This window comes from Somniosus microcephalus, chromosome 22 (assembly GCF_052327205.1).
Source record: "Somniosus microcephalus isolate GS21.2 chromosome 22, FLI_Smic_1.0, whole genome shotgun sequence".
NCBI classification, from domain to species: Eukaryota; Metazoa; Chordata; class Chondrichthyes; order Squaliformes; family Somniosidae; genus Somniosus; species Somniosus microcephalus.
Window position 1 is genome coordinate 68,646,082 of NC_141008.1, and position 25,388 is coordinate 68,671,469.

Here is a 25,388-nt window from a genome sequence, read left to right on the forward strand (position 1 = left end):
CCTGCCTTTTCCAAATTCTCCAGCTCTGCCTCGACTGCCAGACGTATTGCGTATGGCACTGGTCTTGCCTTAAAAATTTTTGGAATTGCTGTATCTTCCACTTTTATTGAGGCGGTGATGCCTTTCAAGGTTCCTAGTTTCTCTTGAAACACTTCTTTGGCGTTGGCCAAGATGTCTTTTAATCGTTAAGGTATGATGTCATCATTGTTTTTTTCCTTACTGGTCACCGTCAGTGCCTGAATGGAGTGCCAGTCTAAACGTATCTTCCTTATCCATTCACGTCCCAACAACGGTGGACCACCATCTTGTAGAATGTATAAATACAACTTTTGTATTTCTTTGCCGTTGTATACCACAGGCACCCTTATTTTTCCTTTGGGGTAGACTTTCTGCCCCGTATATGTTTTTAAGATAATGGATGTGTCTTTTGGAGGTATATGCGAAAATAGCCTCTCGTAATCTCGTCGATTTATTACGGTTAGAGCTGATCCTGTATCTAGCTCCATTTTAACTGGGGACCCTGCTATTGTGAGGGTAACCCAAATGGTTTGGTAATCCTCTTTGGCAAGTACATTATGTAATTTGAGACAGCTTAGTCTCTTGTTTCCGGAGTCGCTATCGCTATTCTGGTCTTCGGAGCTATTGTCCGTCATCATTTGTACCTTCCTGTACTTTTCTTTATTGATTTTTTGTTTTCTGTCAGTGGATTTATTTTGTCCAGATTGGCATACCCGTGCAATGTGTCCAATCTTACCACATTGCCTGCATGCTTTGCCCTTGAACCAGCAGTCCCTCTGGTTATGGGTGGATCTGCCGCAGCGATAACATCTTCCGAACTCCTGTGTCATTTTATGGGTGCCGAAGTCCTGTGTCTCTTGTTGTATCTCTGCAGCTCCTTTTGCTGCTGCTTCGTATGATACAGCCATACTGAAAGCTTTGTCCAATGTTAAATCTTTTTCAGAAAGCAGTCTTTTTTGTGTTCCTTCACTTAAGAGACCGCAAACAAATTTGTCTCGAAGATAATCCGATAGTCCTGCTCCGAATTGGCAGTACTTTGATAGCTTTCTTAATTCGGTTAGGTAATCAGCGTTACTTTCATTCTTGTGTTGATTTCTCTTGAAGAACTTGAATCGTTCCGCTATCAGCAGCGGTGTTGGGTTTAAATGCTCCTGCAGGGTATCAATAATTTCTTTAAAAGTCTTGTCCTTTGGTTTGGCTGGAGTGATTAAATTTCGTAACAGCCCGTATGTCTTCGCGCCCATTAAGTTCAGAAGTACTGAAGCTTTTTTTTCATCTGTTATTCCATTTGCAGTGCAATAAACCTCTACTCTTTCCACGTATGTGGTCCAATCTTCTATTTCGCCATCAAAAGCCTCAATATTACCAGATTTAGGTATTTCAGAAAAGATATGGTGCTTCCCGCGCTTTTTTTCTCTGTAGCAACGATATGGCGCTTCCCGCGCTTTCCCGCCGCTGCTACCGATAACAACGCTGTTTTACTGTGGTTTCCGTTTATTCACTGTTGGAGACTTGTTCCCGCCGGCCTTCTCTCGAGTGCACCCTCCCAGTCCGTTATTGCTTGCCTCCGATTTCGCTGCCTGTCTCAGCTGTAGAGCCCGCCGCTGGAGCTCCAGCCTGACGCCCAGGAAGGATTAGCGCAGTACCTGTCACCAGCTTGGCCAGCTGGTGAAACCACAGTTTCTTTTACTTCCTTGAGTCTTCTGGACGCTGGAGGAATCGATGTCCTTGAGGTGCTGCCGAATTGCAGGTAAGTCTGTTTCCACTTCGTCGCCACTGTAGTGTCCGTGTGTAGATAAAGACACTGAAGACAGGAGTTGGTTCATAGGTATTTACTAAGCAAGTCTGGGTGGGGGTTTCTAAAGGATATACACAATACACAGGCTTATATAGCCCAAGTGGCAATTACCGGCATTACGCACACCTGGGGCTCTTAAAGGCACATACACCATAATTGCTCTTAAAGGCACATACACCACACTAATTCATATGTTCATATGTAAATACATACAAACTCAAACGCTTGAGTTTCCAGCTCTGATTCATTCTTACCGCTTCATCCACGCAGCTAAAAATATATTTGGGGGGAATGTTTTCCCACCCACTGAAAGCAACTGTTTACTACTTCGGAGAGATTGTCGGTAGCCTTTGGTTGTCAGATAACATCACACTGCTCATTCATGATCTCCCCAAGACAGCCAGCAGCAGCTCTTGGTGTTTGCACAGCATCTAGTCACAAGTGGAATTTTCTGCATTGAGATCATACGGTGTGATATTAGCAAAAGGCAAGTTACAGTGTTAATGAAATTCCTTCGTCTGCTATTTATCAAAGGTATTAACTTCATAGAATCATAGATCACAGAAGGAGGCCATTCGGCCCATTGTGCCTGTGCCGGCTCTGAAAGAGTTACCAATTGTCCCACTCCCTTGCTCTTTCCCCATAGCCCTACACATTTTTCCTTTTTAAAGTAGAGATCCAATTCCCTTTTTGAAAGTTACGATTGAATCAGTTTCCACCAACTTTTCAGGCAGTGCATTCCAGATCATCATAACTTGCTGAGTAGGAAAAAAATCTCATCACCTCCCCCTGGCTTTTTTGCCAATTCCCTTAAATCTATGGCCTTTGCTTACTGACCATTTTTCCCTATCAAAAGCCCTCATTATTTGGAACACCTCTGTTAAATCTCCCCTTAACCTTCTCTGTTCTAAGGAGAACAATCTCCGCTTCTCTACTCTCTCCACATAACTGAAGCTCCTCAACCCTGTTAAAATAGCAATCAGAAAAATGTACAAATCTGTGGACGGGTTTGTTATTAATATCAACCAGTGGTTCCAACCCATTCCGATGTAGATGTAGTTGAAGCAAGCTGAATATCGGAGAAGGCAAAAAGAAAAGCTGGAAATCGTAAATAAAACTAGAAACTTCTGGAAACGTGCAACAGCGCAATCTGCATCTGAAAGAGAAAGCTAGCTTAACATTTTGTGTGTGTGATACTCCCTCAGAACTGGCCACCTGCAGCCAGAAAAAATGGCGGCCAGCTTCCCTGCCACTGGCAGTATTTATATTTCATGCTGCAGGCTGGCTTAAACTCACCTGTTTAGGTGGACTGCCTATTTCTACCTCCGTAACATTGCCTGCCTCCGCTCCTGCCTCAGCTCATCCGCTGCTGAAACCCTCATCCATGCCTTTGTTACCTCTAGACTTGACTATTCCAACGCACTCCTGGCTGGCCTCCCACACTCAACCCCATGTAAACGAGGTCATCCAAAACTCGGCTGCCCGTGTCCTAACTCACACCAAGTCCCGTTCGCCCATCACCCCTGTGCTCGCTGACCTACATTAGCTCCCGGTTAAGCAACGCCCCGATGTCAAAATTCTCATCCTTGGTTTTTAAATCCCTCCATGGCCTCGCCCCTCCCTATCTCTGTAATCTCCTCCAGCTTCACAACCCTCCCCCTGGAGATATCTACACTCCTCTAATTCTGCCCTCTTGAGCATCCCTGATTTTAATCGCTCAACCATTGGCGGCCGTGCCATCAGCTGCCTCCGCCCTAAGCTCTGGAATTCCCTCCCTAAACCTCTCCGCCTCGCTACCTCTCTCTCCTGCTTTAAGACGCTCCTTAAAACCTGCCTCTTTGACCAAGCTTTTGGTCACCTGCCCTAATTTCTCCTTATGTGGCTTGGTGTCAAATTTTTTTTTTTTGTCTTCTAACACTCCTGGAAGCGCCTTGGGATATTTTACTGTGCTAAAGACGCTATATAAATACTTGTTGTCCTCACTCCCGCCAGAGGAAGCAGCACTGCAGTCAATATCGGGGCTGTTGTCTGTGGCAGCATTGTGATCTAAAGAGACCATGACACAGCGGAGCTCTTGTATTCCACTCCTTCCTCCACCCCCTCTTACTAAATAGACTCTCCCACGCCGTTCCCTGCCCCCCCCCCCCACCCCGACCATCAGCATTTTATCCAATTCATTTCTTGCCTCTTTTGGTTGACACTCTTCCAGAGACAGTTTAAATGGCTTTCCTTTTGTTTGTCATGATGAAATGATGGCAATTACCCAGATGTTTTCAATGACATAGCACTCTAAAGTGCTTGAGTGGATGTGTGCTTAAATGAGGCAGCAGCAAACATGTAGAAATGGGAAGAAAAACAAAACGGCTTTGAGCACTTATACGTTATTATCTTTCTTTGGGGAAAGAAGTGTGTGTTTGTTGTGGGGGGTGGGGGAAGCGAAGCTGATTTTAAATGCTTTGTAAAATTTAGACAGTGCCCAAAGCGCCTATTTGCCTCAGTGTGAGATTCAATAGCAAAGCACCCAAATGTCGTGTGAAAAAATAACGAGCAGAGCTATGGCCACTTCAGTGAACTCACTGGAGCTGTAGGAAATTGGCCCTCCTGATAACTGTGCTTTTAGTTTGTGTTGTCTTGTATACAGTAATAGTTTGCTCACTAAAGAGCACAGTCCTGCTCCCGGCCTGTTTTGCCAATGCTTTTAAACAATTTAGATAAATAGTTATTCCTACCATTTCAGTACTTTTAACATAAAATTGCCCTAATCTGTCACATTCGAATAATGAAGATTAAAAATTAGATATTTGCAAATCAGTTGGCGAGTGTATTCATAAACCATGGAACAGAAGCTATAAAGTGTGTTGTGTTTTAGTGAGATTATTGCAGATTTTAAGCGAAGGGGCAGTGTTCAATGGTGCATTCTGAAAACTGTAGTTAATGTTTGCTTTGTCCTGTGTGTGGATTTAATTTATTTTAAAAATGCAGCAGGGAACATGGGCTGCATAGGGCAGAGCTATTGGAGAATGCAAACTCTGTACAGCCTAACTTGGGAGCAGACTGTGGCAGTGCAGTACTGAGGGAGTGCTGCACTGTCGGAGGTGCCGTCTTTTGGATGAGACTGTAAACTGAGGCCCCGTCTGTTCACTCGGGTGGACATAAAAGATCCAATGGCACTATTTTGAAGAAGAGCAGGGGAGTTATTCCCCCTGTCCTGGCCAATATTTATTCCTCAATCAACATAACAAAAACAGATTATCTGGTCATTATCACATTGCTGTTTGTGGGAGCATGCTGTGTGCAAATTGGCTGCTGCATTTCCTACATTATAACAGTGACTCCACTTCAAAAAGTACTTCATGGGCTGTAAAGCGTTTTTGGATGTCCGGTGGTCGTGAAAGGCACTACAGTATATAAATGCAAGTCTTTCTGGTTTTTTTTCCACTGGTGCACTCCCAAAACAAACTGTGGTGATTTCTGCACAATATTCCTTAAATTTCTCCACTTAGTCACTCGCTGCCTGCGCAGCTGGATAAAAATTCCCAGGGGTAGATTGTAGTCCGCCAGCAAGGGAGAGTGTAATGTCAGCATAATGAGCAGGCCAAGTTGGGTGGTGAGTGGTTAGACCAAGCTGGCACGGGGAGAAATGCCAGCATGCAGAACACAGAAGGGAAGGGGAGATGGACACCAATGCAGCAAGACTTGGCTTGAGAGACATCACAACTGCTCTGGTGATTTTCAGGAGTTTTTTTAATCTAACGAAACATTTGCCTTAAATAGGGTCAATGCACGACAAATTGCTTTCCACAAATATGTGAGGGTTGAGGGGGGATCTTTTCATTGGTTTTGCCCATCAAGCCTGCCCCATCCAGACATAAGGTAACCATGCACACCTCTCCTCCACTCATTAACAACACTATCCCCTGGGAGAAGCAAGCAAGGAAAGAACCTGCAGCCAGTTCAGGGAAAACGCTGGGAAATTCTTTTCCAACTCATTAAGGTCATCGAGCACAGCTCCAGAAGATCATATTAGCCTATAACCCCAGCTAATCGCAACTTACCCTCTTATAATGTTATCCCTTCCTCCAATTTCCTGCCCATGTCTTTGAAAGGGCTGCTTCATCCTGGGCATAGTTTCATGGGCACCACCATCCTGCCTGTACCTAGCCCCATGTCCAATGTTGCACTCACCTAATGTCCACATATGGACTTTCAATCGGGAATCGCTGGATAGCAATCAGAAGGGGAACCCCCCCCCCCCCCCACCAGCTCATTTTTTTCCCCTTTGCTAGCCAAGTGATGAGACCAATTCTTTAACTCTCCCATCACCCCAGCTGAGACCAGCTAAGTCAACACATCCCAAAGAATGAACCTGGCACCTTCCTGTTGTGAACAGATGAGTACCATAGCAGGGCGTGCATTTACCCACTACGCTATCAAGCAAGCTCAGTGAGGTATACAAGGCTGGTCAGCGGCACATTTTGTGTCCAGCCTGATCTACCTGCGTAAAATAGAGCTCTGCTGAATATATACAACGTGGTATTTGTTATACATTTTTGTCTGCTTTAATAAATCTGTGTACGTTTGACAAATACTTGAATTGATTTCTCCATGTACAGTGACGAGGGATTTCTGCCCATTGTCTGGTTTAGAACATTGTTTTGAATGATTGCCGGAATCTTGTCAATGCTTTCTTTAACGGGATTATTTTGGCAATTTTATATAAAGAATACCCCGTTGCTGTTGAGTGGTTTGATATTTGCACAAAATGGAAGTGAATACATTACACACGAGTGACCAAGCCATGAGTGTGCTGTGTCCAGTCGGGACCTTGAGGTGTATCAATATCCCATCACACTGGTACCTGTGGAGAGTCTATCTCACTCAGTAAATAATCTGGTAGCCACAGGCTCTACTGTTCATACAGTGACAGGGACTTGAATAAAGTCTGCATTTTAAGTGCATAAAAGATTTTAGTTTGTAAATATTCCCTTTTCAAATTTATGTTTTAAGTGTGGGTGACTGACTTCTGTGGGACAGTACCTAATGATTTGAGGTTACGTGCTCCATTGCTATGGGGCATTGTGGAGGCTCATCATGTCAAGTTATAGAATCACTTTTTATTGCATTAATTGTTTTTTTCCCTCCGCCCCTGTTCTTGTAGCCTGTCACCTATATATGACCTAATTTTTCTGGTCTATTAATCAGCTTTTTGCCCTCTGTATTACAGAGCAGCTTCAGTAGAAGTCCTGCTGTAATATTAACTCCTGGTACTGTGAAATTTACCCTGTTTTACATTATGGGATAGATTCCACAGCACCAGCAGGAACTTCTAACTGCGCTGCGATTCTGTGAAGTGCCTTGGGGCATTTTGTACATTAAAGCTGCTATATAAATGTAAGTTGTTACATAGTATTTACAGCACAGAAACAGGCCATTCAGCCCAACTGGCCTATGCTGGCGTTTATGCTCCACATGACCCTCTTCCCACCCCTCTTCGTTTAACTGTATCACCATATCCTTCTATTCCTTTCTCCCTCCTCTGTTTATCTAGTTTCCCCTTAAATGCATCCATGCTGTTCACCTCAACTACTCCCTGTGGTAGCGAGTTCCACATTCTAACTACTCTCTGGATAAAGAAGTTTCTCCTGAATTCCCTATTGGATTTATTGGTGACTGTCTTATATTTATGGCCCCTGGTGTTGGTCTCCCCATAACTAGAAACATCTTCTCTATGTCTACCCTATCAAACCCCTTCATAATTTTAAAGACTTCTTTTAGGTCACCCTTCTCTTTCCTAGAGAAAAGAGCCCCAGCCTGTTCAGCCTTTCCTGATGAGTATAACCTCTCCGTTCTGATATCATCCCTGTAAATCTTTTTTGCACCTTCTCCAGTGCCTTTATACGCTTTGTATGATATGGAGAGCAGACTTGCACACAGTACTCCAAGTGTGGTCAACCAAGGTTCGATACAAGTTTAACATAACTTCTCTGTAATTACGGAGTGACACATTTACATAGGCAGTTTCCATTGTAATGTGGACAAAGGAATTTATAACGGAAATGTAAAATTAAAGAACAGAATGTAAGACTTTAAAATGGCGACTGAATTATATCCGTGCACCCTGATCTAATTAACCCATATCCCCTGAAGACGACACTTGGTCGTGACTCAGTGTGTACGGTCACGGGAGATTGACCAGTACACCAATAAGAAAACATCCTTTTAAAGGTGATTGAAAAGAAACTGCATCTTGACGCCGGGGGAATGCAAACATTGTTTTAGTTTAAAAGCCCTTTATCAGGCCAAGTTTAAAACCTACATCTCAAACAAAATGAATGTTTAAAATTGATGTGCTCAACAATCTGTGCAAGTTTCTCCGGTCACTTGTACAGCTCCTGAATATTCTGCTAGGAACCACTGCCTCCGCACTGAAATATCCAATTGTTTGGCCAAAAAAAAAGAGGTTTCTTTTCTGTTGAAATCACAAGGTGGTTAAAGAAGGAGGAGATCGAGATCTTATTTCATCCTGCTATATTCTAATACTCTATACTGCAATTTTAACATTGTGCAACAAAAGCAAAGTCAGAAACCGTCAGTGCTGCAGTCAGTGGGTGGTGCATAGTCTGTGAGTCGCTTTCTGATGAAACTCACTGTATGATGGATGGATTTGCTAGTGCGCATTGACTAACTCAGCCCTGTAAGTGGTGTGGTTCAAAGGGAGCATCTTAACTGAGAATTTTACTCTCCTCAAAATCCTTATATATATTTTTCTCGCTCCCATTTTATGTGGGGTCGGGACTGCAGGACGGTTCTTTATGGTCAGTCTGTGTCCGTTTGCAGGCTGGCTGTTCATCTTTTTCACGCTTTGATGGTGGATGACATTCACGCAAGGGCACCACCTGGTTGTAATGCCAATAAATAATCTGCAGCTAATTACAAGCGAATGCTGTATCAAAGTATATATTATAAGGTCTAATTGGCAGACATTTCCTGCTCACATTAGAATTGTCGCTTTTAAGTAGCCCTAAATTGGATGGACCATACCACGGTCCTCTCCACAGGCAGTGTCAGTGCCAACGCCTTAAGCACTGTTGGAAGTAAGTGCTTCCCCCATCTCTCCTCTCTGGTTCTAAGCATTGCTACCCCTCTTTCAAAAAACCTTCTCAAAACCTATGATTTTCAGACTCTTCTCCCTTTACTGCTTGCTGTTTGTTTTTGCCTTTTGCGATGTGCTTTGGGATGTATTATTATATTAAATGCACTATGTAGATATAAATGCAAGTTATTGTTTAATCTGGGACGGGCCTGAAGGTGAATGCTGACCGTGATTGGCCTTCAAAGCAGTCTCTCGTTTGAGAATCTCACTCCAGAATAGCTGTTGGGCTCTTTTGCTCCAAATAAAACATTATTAAATTTTGGAAGTTTATATCAATGTGGCATAATCTAAGATGTATGTGACTGTAAATGTTGGGCTGTAATTTGCAACCCCTTGACAGATCGTCCGAATCTCCGGGAAAAAGGCACCCAGCCCAACTTCTGCCCAGCGAATGCCCGTGAAATTCTTACGCCTGGTAAAAGCAGGCCTGCTTTTACCAGTGTAAGAGTTTTAAAAAACAAATAAAATTTTATCAATTTTTATATATTTAAAAACTTGTGAAATAAGGTAATTTTATTTTTAGTCCCTTTAAAACATGTAAATGTATTTCTTAAATTAAATTTTTGTTTTAAATATTTAATTAAATGCCATTTTAATTGATTTTAAAGGTTTTTTTTTTATTTATTTGATGTCTAGGTGTATTTTTTTGGGTATTCCCATTCATACTTATGACATATGGAAATCCCATAAGTATGAATGGGGATTCCCTTCTGTCATCCGTTGGTCCGGCACACGTGATCCCGGGGCGCTCGCGAATCGCCTGTGCCCCGGGATATGTGGGCCTCTGCCCACGCGTACCCAGAGAGGCCCAGGACCGCGAGTCTCCGTGGATCCCGAGGCCCCAGGTTTTTTTTGCGGATTGGAGGCATTTCCCCACGGGAAGCCTCCGACCGCAAATTCAGTGCTGTTATATTTCCCAGCGCTCATAATGAAAGTACTTCATCGTAGAATCATAAAATGATACTGCACAGAAGGAGGCCACTTGGCCCATCGTGCCTGTGCCATTTCTTTGAAAGAGCTATCCAATTAATCCCACTCCCCTGCTCTGTCCTCGTAGACCTGTAATTTTTTTTCCCTTCAAGTATTTATACAATTCCCTTTTGAAAGTTAGCGTTGAATCTGTTTCCACCGCCCTTTCAGGCTCTTCCAGACCACAACAACTCACCGCATAAAAAAATCCTCATTGCCTCTAGTTCTGTTGCCTCCAGTTCTTTTGCCTATCACCTTAAATCTTAACTTTGAAATTATGCCCCGTATACCCAAGTCCAGGTTATTATAATATATCAAAAAATGCAGTGATCCTAATACCAACCCCTGGTGAACACCACTGTATACTTCCCTCCAGTCTGAAATACAGCCATTCACCATTACTCTCTGCTTTCTGTCCCTTAGCCAGTTTTGTCTCGATGCTGCCACTGTCCCTTTAATCCCATGGGCTTTAATTTTTCTTGCAATTCCACTATGTGGTATTTTGTCAAACGCCTTTTTGAAAGTCCATATACACAACATCAACCACACTACCCTCATCAACCCTCCCTGTTACTGCATCAAAAAACTCAATCAAGTTGGTTAAACACAATTTGCCTTTAACAATTCCATGGGGATTGTCATTAATTAGCCCATACTTTTCCAAATGCCAGTTAAATTTGTCCTAAATTACTGTCTCTAAAAGTTTCCCCACCGCCGACATTAGGTTGACTGGCCTATAGTTGCCGGATTTATCCCTCTTCCCTTTTTTGAATAGGGATGCAACATTTGCAGTCTTCCAGTCCCCCATATCTAAGGAGGATTGGAAGATTGTGGTGATCCTAATACCACTGCAATTTTCACCCTTAGTTTCTCCGTAACCTAGTATGCATCCCATTTGGATTAGGTGACTTTTTTACTTTGAGTACTGCCAACCTTTTACGTATGTTCTCTATCTATTTTTAGCTAATCCAATATCGCTACCAGATCCTCCTTTACTGTTATATTGGCAGCATCCTCTTTAGTGAAGACAAATGCAAAGTACTCATTTAGTACCTCAACCATGTCCTCTGCCTTTACAAGAAAATCTCCTTTTTGGTCCCTAATCGGCCCCATCCTTCTTTTGACTACCCTTTTACTATTTATATTTTTATAAATGACTTTGGGTTCCCTTTTATGTTAGCTGCTAATCTATTCTCATACACTCTCTTTGCCCCTCTTATTCCCTTTTTTTTAGATCTCCTCTACTTTTTATATTCAGCTTGGTTCTCTACTGTATTATGAACCTTCCAATTGTCATAAGCCTCCTTTTTCTGTTTCATTTTAATCTCTCTATCTTTAGTCATCCAGGGGCTCTAGCTTTGGATGCCCTTCCTTTTCCCTCTCGTGGGAATGTGTTTCTCTGAATCTGAACTACCTCCTCTTTGAAGGCCTCCCATTGTTCAATTACTGTTTTGCCTACCAATTTTTGATTCCAATCCATCTGTGCCAGATCCTTTTTTAACTCGCTGAAATGGGCTCTCCTCCAGTTTTTACGCTTGATTGTTCTTTGTCTTTTTCCGTAACTATTCTAAATCTGATGATATTATGATCACTGTTACCCACATGCTCCCCGACTGAAACACTCGGCCTATTTCATTCCCCAGAACTAGATCCAGAACTGCTTCCTCCCTCGTTGGGCTGGAAACACACTGATCAAGAAAGTTCTCTTGTACACATTTCAAGAATTCCTCCTCCTCTTTGCCCTTTACACTGTTACTATCCCAGTCTATATTGAAGCCTCATATTATCACTACTCTACAGTTCTTGCATCTTTCTGTAATTTGCCTGCAAGTTTGCTCCTCTATCTCCTTCCCACTATTTGATGGCCTATAGTATACACCCAGCAGCGTAATAGTTCCTTTCCTCTATTGCTAATTCTAACCAAATAGATCCCTCAATTACATCATTCCTTTCCAGTGCTATAATAATTTCTTTCTTCAATACTATCACCGCAACTCCTTTATTTCTCTTTCCTGAATACTTTGTAGCCAGGAATATTAAGTTCCCAATCCTCCCCAGTTTGAGCCAGGTCTCTGTTATTGCCACTATATCATAGTCCCATGTGGCAACTTGTGCCTGCAGCTCGCCAATCTTTTTTACCCTTCTACGTGCATTTACGCACATGCACTCGAAACCCATCTTCGACTGCCTCGCATTTGCCCACTGTTTGATCCCTCCTATTTCTGAACTAGTCTGTATTCTAATGCTGCTGATGTCGCCCAGTCCTCTGTGCACCTTGTTCCTCCCCTCAAATGTTTCATCCTGGTGGCCAGCCCCCTGCCAAATGAGTTTAAACCCTTCCCCACGGCACTAGTTAACCTCCCCGCGAGGACATTGGTCCAAGCTCTGTTGAGGTCCAACCCATCCATCTTGAGTAGGTCCCTCCTGCCCCAGGAACCTGAAGCCTTCCCTCCTACTTGTGTAAAAATACAAAACCATGTAAAAACATTACACAGCTGTACCTGACGGCCATTTTTGCAAACATCTCTGGGTCATCTGTACAGAGTTTTTATATTTGAAACAAAATGCACCAAATGAGACACAAACCATTTTTCCCCTGTCTATTTCAGATTGGGAGGAATACCCGTAGGAGTGGTTGCTGTGGAAACCAGGACGGTAGAGTTATCAATCCCAGCAGACCCTGCAAACCTGGATTCAGAAGCAAAGGTAGGCCTCGCTGAGCTCTGCGCCGTGCATTCCTGGAGAACCACCAAGTTTGTACTCGGGATTTTCCTCGGGCCTCTGTTATATTACAGCTTTTACGGCGATGCGGTGACACAAAAACTGCAGGATAATTGGGTGGGAAAGTTGCTGAAATGACTAGACATCGCATTTTAACAAGCGGAGTGCAACCACCTTGAGCAGGTAGCACTTCCCAAACGGTGGGAAGCAGAATTGAATGATGGCAGAGAGCCGACTGCCTCTTCGGGTCTCTGCAGACATTACTAATTTAACCAGCTTTGGACCAGAGATCAATATGAAGGTGGCATTATAACTCAAGTGCTGGCTGCTCATTGCCCCTAGCAGGTTCTAGTCTCCGACAGGTACCTGCACTAAGACACCATTACTCAATTTATAAAGAAAGAATTTGCATTTATATACTTTTCACGACCTCCGGATGTTCCAAAGCGCTTTACAGCCAATAAAGTACTTTTGAAGAGTAGTGTAATGTAAGGAAATGCAGCAGGTAATTTGCACACAGCCAGATCCCACAAACGGCAGTGAGATAATGGCCCAGAAATTGGTACACGCCCAAACCCAGCGACAAATGGGAACCACCGCGCCTAAACCCATCAGCAAGAGGACCACGCAAAATTGATCCTCTTGCATCATCGGGACACGACTTGTGCCCTCCGTGAGGCATTTCACCAGTCGTGGCTACCATAATTCAGGGGGTAATGAAGCTGGGAGGGGGGGGTGAGCGGTGGCCCATAGTTTTTATATGGAGCCAGAAGGAACACTCCTTCAGGCTCCACATTCAGTAGGTTTGCTGGCTTGGCTGCTTTACACTTGAGGCAACTGCATGCACTGTGCTTATTGTGCCCAGGCACCAGCCAATTCAGGGAAAAGGGGCCTGACATAATCGTCAGGCCCCCAATTTGCATAAGTAATGCACCTAACTCCAGTTTCAGGCGAGCGCCCTAGACGAATGGCGCAGAATGAGCACGCACACGCAAGCCGCGCACCACAGTTGGACCCTTCAGCGTCCGTTTTTGACCTGAGAAATGGGTGCTGCCTGATCCAATTTTTAGGCCATTCTGTTTTAGTGATGTTGGTTGAGGGATAAATGTTGGCCAGAACACCGGGTAGGACGCCTCTGCTCTTCTTTGAATAGTACCATGGGATCTTTTTTGCATCCACTTGAAGGAAAGTGGGGCTTTCAGCTGTGCAGCACTCCCTCAGTACTGCACTGAAGTGCTTACATCCCTGGAGTGGGGCATGAACTCTCAACCTTCTGAATTGGAGGCAGAGTGGTCGCATTGAGCCAAGGCTGACGCACTGATGGTCATAAAAGGAATTGGTACTCGTACCCTGGCTGTTGATTTTGCTCTCGGGTGCAATTCTATGATGCTTTCTGAAGTGCTATCGGTTTATAATAGTAACGAGAGATGCTGGTTGTATCTCATTCTGAAACTTTGACGTCGGTGTGAAGAGCTTTCCAATTCACAGCAACGCTCGCTTTGCAGTAAGGCCCAGCTGGACTCCGGAATCAGTCGGAGATTCCCTGGAGCAGATGGTCTCGCACGACTTGAATTTAACACAGTGTTGCCCTTCTCACTGTTTTTAAAAACTAAACCTTAAACTAGACATGTGCAGAGCTTTCTCCTAGCTGGGATAATAACAGTTTAGGCCAGTCATGTGAATGAGAATCAGTTGTACAAATGGCCCTGGGTAATATGGGGGGGGGGGGGAATTGCCCAGGATTGTCGCTCCCGATTCCTATTCAGTGACTCTTCTTGAAGCATGTGTGTGAACGTCTGGTGAGAACAGGATTGGCTGGACTGTGCTGCCCCTCACGACGCACATGAACAATAGTCACTTGTGTGAGGTATCTGAGGGAAACCGACATTTAGGGAACTGTTCCCCAGCAAGGTGTCGATGCCTTTGGGGAGGGGGAAAGATGATGACTGGAGATAATTGGTGAGGAGGAATTATGTTTTTATGGAGATCCACAATTTCAAAGGGTTCAGTGAACAGCAACAACACTCCTTTCTCTGGAGCTACAGAGAGATATCTTGGAGCACGTTGCAGGCGATGGAGGGGAGCAGGTTAGCACGGTTGAAGAGAAGGGTCGTGAGACTTTTGAAAGTAGTGAAGGAGGTGACAAGGTGGAGATGTTGAGAGCGAGTTCCAGGCGGACACTGTGTGAAGAAGCTGCTGACTATGATGGAACAGCGGGATTGGGGACTGAGCAGTAAACAGACGTTGGAGAAAGAGGAAGTTAAAAACAAAAATAGCAGCAGCTGAAAGAAGTGCAAAGACAGGATATTATGGGGTGGTCTGTTTCGCCAGTAATTTCCGTGGGGGGTGGGGCGGGGGGGTTCTCCCTGCAGTACTCCATAACTTCGGCAGAATATCTGCAGGATTCCCGCAAAAATGGCGTAAACCAAATTTTGTGTTCTTTTATGAAGGCAGGATGTATAATATGAAGGCAGGATGTATAATAATCTATTAGTTAACCCCCCATTGTACAAGATACTGTACTACGCAGATTCCGAAAGTGTGTCTATTATTTGGGACTACCCACAAATTGGCCCCGATTTTTACGAGGATGTAATGGATGGGTGGGGGGGGGGGTGGAAGAACGTGTTTCCCTCGGGTCCTGCCGAATTTAACGGCAGGATCTGATTAACATTTTTTATTTCCGTTTCCTGCCTGCAGCCAGCCAGATTGAGAGGCTGGCTGGCTGGCTGTTGGGCAGGTAGGCCTGCGGCATGGGGCTGGGGGAGGAGATCGGATAGGCCTGGTTTGGGGGTCATTGTTGGGGGGGTGGTGGTCTGATTACTCTGGGTGAAGCAGGTTAACTTGGTGGGCTGGGGAGAAGCACTCCTGCTCCTCTTGATCCACAAGCAGATCTGGAAAGGCACTTACATGCTGGATCCTGCAGCTCTCATCTCCCTTTAGCTGCCAGGTTTCCCGAGGCCCGGGTTAAACCTAAAATGGAGACAAATCTGAGACACCGTCTCTTTTTTTTTGTTCACGCGATGTGGGCGTCTCTGGCAAGGCCAGCATTTATTGCCCATCCCTAATTGCCCTCGAGAATGTGGTGGTGAGCCACCCTCTTGAACCACTGCAGTCCATGTGGTGAAGGTACTCCCACAGTGCTGTTGGGGAAGGAGTTCTTTGTAGCGGTTTGGTACAACTGATTGGCTTGCTAGGCCATTTCAGAGGGCAGTTAAGAGTCAACCACATTGCAGTGGGTTTGGAGTCACACATAGGCCAGGCCGACGGATTTATTTCCCTAAAGGACATTAGTGAACCGGATGGGTTTTTAACAACAATCCAATAGTTTCATGGTCACCATTACTGATACTAGCTTTTTATTCCAGATTTATTTAACTAATTGAATTTAAATTCCCCAGCTGCCGTGGTGGGATTTGAACTCGCGTCTCTAGTTCATTGGTCCAGGATTACTAGTCCCGTAACACAGCCACTATGCTACCGTACCCCTTAAAATATTTAAATAAACGACCCACCTCCTGGGAGCGGCTGGTCGTCCGCACACACACCCACCCCCGTCCCGCCTCCGTTAAGACTGGGAGTGGGTGGGTTCGAGGCGGGTGCCGTTTGAGATTTTTAACATTTTTACATCCCACCTGTTTTTGGGGGTTAAAATTCCCACCGTTGTCTTTATTTGGACTAAACCGCTATGAAAATGAAAAATAGTAAAAATGAAGAAACAATCTCCTGGGGAGTTTAATTCTTCCAGCTCACTAGTTAACACATTTACATAAAATGTAATCTTAACACGGTGGTCGCGCTGTTTGTTTGAAGTCGCTCAGCTGCAGACCTCTGGTACCTCACTCAAGGAGTCCGTCTCCATGGGTGAACCTCGGCAGTGGGTATTGCCAGGCTATCTACCATGAGAGATGTCACTGTTGAGCCTGATACTGGCCTTGCCCAATGTCATGCACTTTTCGATGGGAGTCAGTGGGACAGCATTGGAAACCCCAGCTGATGTTCCTTCCTCTGGCCCAGGGGTCCAGAGCTCGGCCGTAGCTGCACTGGCTGAGATCGGGCAACTAATGAGGATTTCTTTTTAAAAAGGACTTCTCCAAAATGTTGAGAGGCAATTGCCATTAGGCTTGTTTTATTTTTATTAGAGAAGATTTCCTCCCTTTTTCTTGTCACGTTTTGTCCCAGACAAGAGAGTGGGGCACCTGCTCGGAGTGATCTGTCAGTCACTTTGAACCATCTTTTCAGTGCAAGAATGATCCATTGATGGCTCTTCCTTACATTAGGGAACCTGTGAGAGACGACACACAGTTGCAGCCATGAGCACTTTTCCTTAGTGTATGTACTCCCAGACTTGTGCACTACTACACATTTATTTCTGTGTCTTTTATCTTATTATTTTCACCCATCCCCCTCACTTCCCCCACCCTTCTCCCTTCCCTTCCTTTCTCCTTTTCTCACTTTGTTTAAACGTGGGGCCTTCCCCTTTACTGTGTACTTGCTGGTCAATAATAAGTTTGTGGTCTGTGTGAACAGATAATCCAGCAAGCGGGTCAAGTGTGGTTCCCCGACTCTGCCTTCAAAACCGCTCAAGCCATTAAGGACCTGAACCGAGAAGGACTTCCACTAATGGTGTTTGCCAATTGGCGAGGTTTCTCTGGCGGGATGAAAGGTAAAGAAACAAATAAAAATGTTTCCAAGTTTGCTTGTAGCAAAGGGCTTTGCCCTCTCTGCGTTTTACTGCAGCAGAGAGAGAGAGAGAGAATATTCCTTGACCACTGTCAATACCATTAGGAGGTCACGCAAGGATGAATGCTGTGCTTCCTTGAAGCGCTCCACCTAGTGGTTGAGCGAAGAACAGACAAAACTAATCTTAACTAACTGACAAATTCAGAATCTCTCGAATGACGGGCTGTGAGATCTAGAATTTGGGAAGCCAGTGCTGTAATCTGCAGGGCCGTGAGGCACCCTCGTCTCCCGGAAGATCTTTGACGGTATTCTGCACTTCTTGCAGTAAGAGTCATGGAATATTTCTGAATTGTGACTCAATCATCTTTAAAGGTGTTTTCGGTAATGGTGGTGCGATGCTTTTCAAACAAGTTCGCAATCACTTAAAATTTGGAATTGCTGTCCCCGACGAGTTCCGTAGCTGCAGTGTGTTTGCAGCTCAACCTAAGCTGTTCCAGCAGCACACAGAGTCCGACACACACATTTTATCAGTGCTCCTTATCCAGATCAATCAGTCACAGCTTTAACATAGACTTTATATTCCATCCACTTGGGTTGCTTTAGTTTAAGCTGCGAGTGCGGGTCATACCAGGGAAAAAGGAGCAGTTTTAAAAATAAACTAACAGAAAATAAGAAATGTAATGTTCATATATGTTGCTATTTAACCTCCTGCTGCTGAGACTTCCCCTTTGATAAGGGAGCCTGAGGATGAGAGTCCTACTTCAAATGTTTAATAAATCATAGTATTTTTAAATGCTTGAAAAACAATTCTGTGGTACCCCGTTTTATACTTTGGAGCGTGCGGCAGCTTCTGCACTCCTGGGACTCTGACGACGGCGCGCCTTTTACAGTCTCGGCAAAGAAAACATCGGCAGTACAGGGGTCCACTCTGGCCCGATAATTCCATTCACTCAAGGAGAAATGTGCAGAAGCAGTTTCTTCCTTGGCACCGCTTTGATTATTCATGGGGGTGAGGAGGGGGGGGGGGGGGGAGCAGAGGAAGAAAATAAACAATTACACCATTCTCCAGTGCACACATACACACGGCAAGGAGCCAATTGGATGGTGGGTAAAACATCTCGGAAATCGTGTGTAATGAGTAGGAAAAGATTAGACGCAGTTCTTGCTAGGCTGAAAATTGACATTAACAAAAACTCTTTACGAGACGACCTAGGAGGTCCAATTCAAGTTGGATAAAAAGCACATCCAGATACGTTTGGATTGGTCTTCTGCACATTTTTATGTGGCTGGAAAGATTATCACGATAATGCAAAATTAAATTATAAAACTCGCTGAATATTTAGTTGGGGGGTATCCATATGCTAGGGTTTAGTTAGGCAGGCCAGCAGTGACCCACGACAGTAAGAAATCAGCCGTGAAATTTACCAGAAATTAACACCAGGGTCGTTGTCTCAGCATGAGTGATTTGATAGGATGCGAATCCCTGTGAAATTAACCACTCTCTTCTTCCCCTCCAGACATGTATGATCAAGTGCTAAAGTTTGGTGCGTACATCGTCGATGGGCTGCGAGAGTACAAGCAGCCCATGCTCGTATACATCCCCCCGCACGCGGAGCTGAGAGGTGGCTCGTGGGTAGTCATTGACCCCACCATCAACCCCAGGCACATGGAGATGTACGCAGACAGGGAGAGCAGGTACGGGAATCAAGTCCGCTCCGCTCACACTGGCGGTTAACCCTTTCTGTACTCACCCCAGCCCTGTGCAGTTTTCACTTAAAAACAGATGGACTGTTCCATCCACCAGTTAGGATGGCACAGGCATGGGGTTTGTGAAATAATTTCTAAACCACATGCACTAATTTCAATGTCTCCAAACATGGTTAAAACCCGCCGTGTATAACAGATGAAGGCGGAAGAGTGGAAAATGACAAAACTATCCCTGTTCGCTAATGTTAGTCAGGAGCTCACAGGAGACTACCGGCCGTTTGTACTGACCCAGATTTAGCCCAGTTTGTCACAGAATTGTTGCTGCCGAGTGGCTGAAATCCAGCAAATGAACAGTTTTATTCTTATGGGTTCAGGAACCATTTTTATTAAATGCAGGGCTGGCTAAAATATGAACCGATTTTCCACACATACACACAAAGAATGGGCAACATACTGGAGGGACACCAGCACCTAAAGAACTGTTCTCCACATGAGTCAGCACTGCATGGAGGGGAGAGGAGGGGTGGGGTAGGGGATAGTTCTCATTTATTTCACCAATTCTGTGCATGTTCTTTGGTGAGTTGCATGTTTCCATTCCTCATTGGACATTTACTGCAAATCCATATTTCTAGATGTTCTGTGAAAGGAAAGCTAAATGTAATCTGACAACGGAGAGGCTCCTGAGACTGAACTGATTCAGTCTGGCTTCACAGTGAATTTCTCGATACATAATGAAGGATGCTGGCCTTGTTTACATCGTGCGTCTGTCACAATATATAAATATATACAGATTAAATGTAATTGTTTTTTGTCTTGACCTCTTTTTGTGTTATTTCCTCCTCCTGTATTAGGTTGTTCATTGCCTAGTTCTCTAACCAAGGTTGTAGGTGACCTGCTCCCAGTTTGGCCAACCCTGTCTTAATTTTATATTGCTCTTAATCCATCTGCTGGAAAGTGTCTGCAAGAGGAGTTTGTGGCTCAGTCGATGATTGATTTATTTTGTTCCCTCCCGGGCCTGGCCTTGTATTTGGTGCTTCCTCCCCATGACCTGACAGACTGGCCACTGGCGTTTAGAGTATGGGGCACAAACCTCACTTGCCAGGCCTCTGTTGATGCTGAATTGTGTGTGGGAACCAAAGCGACACAAAAGGTGGGGCCAGTCTGATTCACCCCCTGATTTGTGGTTTTTTTCTCTCCCTTCCCTGCAGAGGAACATTGTGTGCTCTGTTTCCCGCGCGCCCCCACCACCCCTGTCCTCTTCCCCCTCACATCCTAAGAACATAAGAATTAGGAGCAGGCGTAGGCCATACGGCCCCTTGAGCCTGCGACGCCATTCAATAAGATCATGGCTGATCTTCTACCTCAAGTACACTTTCCCGCCTGATCCCCATATTCCTTGATTCCCTGAGAGTCCAACAATCTATCGATCTCAGCCTTGAATAAACTCCATCTGTAACAATTATGGTCACAATACTGCGCTGCCATGCAGTAGCAGTATCTCCACAGTGAACCCATATTGTGCGTTACAGGGACAGGGATTTTTCTGCCATTTAACCCCGTCTGTGTAGAATGTTATTTTGGCAGCTTCAATCTAGACCTGACTTTTCACCAAACACAGACACGTGTCTGTCCATTTCTAACAGCATCTCTCATCTGTGTAGAGAATGTTGAGAGAACCGTGGAACTTTGCCTGTGATCATAGCTTGGCCTGAAAGGACTAACTAGAAAATTGCCACTTAAAATTGTGCTTTAAATCTTATGAACTAAAATATCTGCATGGTTCCCAAGACGCACAGAAAGGTTCTTGGAAAAAGAAAACAAAACATGTCACCCCTTTCCACCTCCCACCACCACCACCACAACACGTACACAGAACTGAGAGTGAGTTCTTATTTATTCAGAGGTCCAGACTATATGTATTTTTTTTCTAAATGCGGAGATGCTGTGACTTTAATTTATGCCTTGAATAATTGCATGGTTAATTAGCCTGTAAATGGGTTTTGCTCATTACAGAGGTGGCGTACTGGAGCCAGAGGGGACAGTGGAGATCAAATTCCGGAAGAAAGACTTGGTGAAAACGATGCGCCGGGTGGACCCCATGTACATGAGCCTGGCCGAGCGTTTGGGTACGTGCAGTTTAATTTCTATCCACGCCCCCCCGAAGTTTCATATGGATTAATGCTTGAACCTGTGGAGAGCCTGAACACGGATGGCTGGTCTCGTATTTAAATGCATTCCTGCGATTCATTAATACACTGTAGCTTTTATTTATTTATTATTTTAAATCAGCTTTCTCACAGTTTAATTTGATTACAGCCTGGAGGTGACAGGCCTCGGGCACAACTTGAGGAGCTCATTTGTGAGATTGTGATCTGTATGATCTACCGTCATGGTTACCAAATCTAAATTAACAGGCAATTAATTTTTTTTTTTTACTCCCCAATTAATTTACTTCGCTTCACCTCTTTAGAGCATTCCATGCCTTTATTGCACCATTGGCCAGGCCAAGAGGTTAGAAGGGTGACTCTTCCCAGATGTCTGGCAAATGCAGCTGTTGAATCCTAGTAGATGTGCGAGTGAGTCCCGAAGTCCTGATTCTTCTCTTCCCCTTTTCATGCTTGCTGCTTCCTCCGACAACAGGTTCAAGATCAGGAGCTCCCCTGAAGTCTCAGCCAGTGAGTCGTCGAGCCATGTCGATCAGGAAGGCCCCAAGTTTCTCCTATATTAGTACATCTTCACTAGGACGGCACTGAGTGTGCTACAATTAGCCTCAACTTCCCTGGGCTACGGAAGGGATAATGGGTCATGGGTCACAGTAAGGCTCATTATCCTGTGCATGTGTGTGGCTATTGCGTGTGGATTGGACGCCACTCCCCTTCGCAGTTGACATGCACTGTCGAGGCTCACACACGAGTGGTGGATACTTGGGGAAGGAACTCGAGGGGGCAACCAGTGCCATGGAATTGTATTCCAGGGAGGAGTTAGTGAGAAGAAAATAAGGAGCTCTCTGTATAGGACTCTTCCTACCATTTTGTGGCTAATATAACCAAACCCGCAATGGTTGTCATTAGGTGAGGGCGCTTCAGCACACAGCCAACTGTTCTGGTTAAACAGGTGGGAGTTCTGTAAATTTATGGTCACAATTCTCTACGTGGAATTTGTTGTACTGTCTGGGTGAGCCTATTATTGGAGACTAAAAAATCAAAATGCTTGCATTTTTATAACTCCTTGTCCTATCAAAAAGGTCTCCGATCTCTTCATGTAAGGAATTATTTTAACAATGTTGGTGGTATTGGTTGAGGGAGGAATATTACCCAAGACACTAGAAGAACTCCCTGATTTTTGAATAGTGTCATAGGATCTTTAACCTGAACCATAAGATGGGGACCCCATATTAACATCTCATCTGAAAGATAGCACCTCTGACAATGCAGCACTCCCTCTGTGCAGTGTTGGACTGCCAGCCGAGATTGTACATTCAAGTCCTGGAGTGGAGCTTGAACCCACAACCTCCTGACCCAGAGCGCCATCAACTGAGCCCCTGCTGATTCACAACTTCCTCACATGTTTGGATGTAGGAAAATTGCTAGTGGGCCATTTTTGCGTGTCTCTTAGTGACCTGTTAGAAAATGGTCCTGGGAGCAATTTATTCACATGCAGTTGCTTAGTAAACATTGCAAGAGAGCCAAATTGAATTGGTATAAAAAAGGGGGTAATCATTTTAATTTCTAAAAAAAGATACGTGGAATGCTAATAGTTTAAGCTCTAGAATCACCCGATAATTGTTTTTGACTGTGGAATCTCCTAGTTAGGAATTTTACAAAATCCTATCCTATAGGAAATCCAACAAGGGGTTACATTTTAAAACACGATTAAAGAAGCACTTGGCACGACACGATGATGAATTGATGGGGTTGTTTTTCTGTTTATTTATTTTGAACACATAGCGAAAGGAAAATGCTTCAAAAAATGATAGCTGTCCTTTCAAACCACAGTTTGAGCATTACATAAGCAAAAGAGCTTGTCACTTTGAACAACTTGTATCTGAAGAGCCGTAAAAGCATTAGCTGTTGATAAAGACCTCAGTTGGATGAGTCATAATTGCGCTCAACAAAGAATTTGATTGTTAAAAACCCGGCCTAATGGAGGGAGAGCAGCTATTGCAGCCCCGCAGAAGCCCTCTCGCACAAAGAGTTGCATAATTTTGCTTTTATGGCTAATTTAAGATTTTTTTAAACTCCTGGTTATTCTGGATCACTGGCCTTTGATGTTTACCTCACTCCATTTGACACAAACAAGCAGTTAGGCCGAGGTTCCTGCTGACTCCAGCAGAAGCTGTCGGCTCCATTTGTCTTTCACCACACACTTCAGGCTTACTGATTATTAAAGAGAATTTCAGAGCCATTTAACCCCTTGAAAGACTGAGTGAAACAGTGTCTGTTGCAGGTCATCTTGGTACCAACATAGAGATGATCAGGGATACACTGCATGGGTAGGCAAAAGGACAAGAACTTAGTCCCACTCGGGACCAAGGTAAATAATTCACTGGCTCAGGATTTCAAAGCCAGCTGCTCTAGCAAAGCTCAGTTTGGCATGGTTCTCCCACATTTCATTTAAGCAACACCATCAAAAGCGGATTAACTGGCCATTCATCTCATTTGATGCGGTGACCTCTTGTGTCCAAATGTTTGCCTACAAAAACAATAGTGGCCTCGCTTCATTGGATGTGAAACATGAGGAGATCCATGATCTTCTAGTTTGCATCAGCCTGGGATTTTTAATCTGGTTTTTCACGCCTCCCAGGAGATCACGTGGTTTTGGGTGGGGTGGAGAGCAATGTTCCCGATAATTATTTTTTTGGGTGCGAGGCTGTGCGGCCCATTCAAAATACTACGCATGCGCGGTTTGGAGAGCTGCGTGTCTGCGCAGCTTCAAGAGAACATTGGTGGAGAGTATATACTGTGATACACAAGCCATTAGGAAGGCAAATGGTATGCTGGCCTTCATTGCAAGAGGATTTGAGTACAGGAGTAAAGAAGTCTTGCTCCAATTATATAGGGCCTTGGTGAGACCACACCTGGCGTACTGTGTACAATTTTGGTCTCCTTACCTAAGGAAGGATATACTTGCCATAGAGGGAGTGTAACGAAGGTTCACGAGATTGATTCCTGGGATAGCGGGACTGTCGTATGAGAAGAGATTGAGTAAACTAGGCATGTATTCTCTTGAATTCGGAAGAATGAGAGGGGATCTCATTGAAGCATACAAAATTATTACAGTGCTTGATAGGGTGGATGCTGGGAGAATGTTTCCCTTGGCTGGGGAGTCTAGAACCAGGGGCCACAGCCTCAGGATAAAGGGTCGGCCATTCAGGACTGATGAGAAGAAATGTCTTCACGCAGAGGGTGGTGAATCTTTGGAATTCTCTACCCCAGAGGGCTGTGGAGGCTCCGTCATTGGATATATTCAAAACAGAAGTCAATAGATTTCTGACTAGTAAGGGCATCGGGGGATATGGCGATAGGGCCGGTGAATGGAGTTGAGGCAGAAGATCAGCCATGATCTCATTGAATGGCAGAGCAGGCTCGAAGGGCCGAATGGCCTACTCCTGCTCCTAGTTCTTACGTTATGTTCTTATGTTATGTATCGCAATTGTGTGGGACAGGCTCGATGGACCTTATCTGTCTGTCATTGTTCATGTGTTGGTATTTGGGCCTAGATTTGGAGTTAGCTTTCCCTATTTACAAATGGTATTTCCACTCATTCCCTTGAGCAAAGCCTGCTTTTTTCAGCAACTTCAATAATTCTTGTTTATATTAGTGGGAATTCCAGTGGCTCCATGCCTATCTTCCTCTGGCAACCCCACCAGCTCAGGCTACTATGGGGGCCTAGAGCCAGCGGTCCTTTCGTTTACTGCCAATAAGTTTAATAAAGATAGTTAATTAAAATGGAGTGTTCCAATTGGCTGGCCAGCGGGCATCAATTCTCAGGAGTGTCCCACACTCTTTGAAAGCAATTTGAATATTTGAACAGTACTCCACGCATTCTTCGGGGAGCACTTTAGTCTGAGCCAACTACTAATGACTTTAGTATGGAATGCTAGAATGGAGGACCTCAACCTGGTGATGAAAACACTGAGCTCTTCAGCTTTCTATCCTCTGGTGCAAGTCCGGAAGTTCCTATACCATAGCCATGAACAACCCAAGCTGCAGGAAGGAAAATATTTTGAGTGTGAACCTGGTTTGGGGGTCAAGCTAGAATGGAAGCCCTTGCTCCACCCTGCTAAGTATTTTTCTCTCTTTGGTTTGTTGGTCGGGTCACTGAAAGGAAAAGATAACT

General features: G+C 44.5%; 1 protein-coding gene across 2 annotated transcripts in view; it reads left to right on the forward strand.

Annotated features, from left to right (window-relative positions):
- Positions 1 to 25,388, forward strand: part of acaca (acetyl-CoA carboxylase alpha) — a 284,054-nt gene that overhangs the window by 230,602 nt on the left and 28,064 nt on the right. For both annotated transcript variants that reach the window (XM_085965017.1, XM_085965018.1), the window contains 4 exons: positions 12,548 to 12,644; positions 17,190 to 17,325; positions 18,860 to 19,037; positions 21,063 to 21,175. In XM_085965017.1, the coding sequence (XP_085821143.1) occupies positions 12,548 to 12,644; positions 17,190 to 17,325; positions 18,860 to 19,037; positions 21,063 to 21,175 (524 nt within the window). The remainder of the gene's footprint in view (positions 1 to 12,547; positions 12,645 to 17,189; positions 17,326 to 18,859; positions 19,038 to 21,062; positions 21,176 to 25,388) is intronic.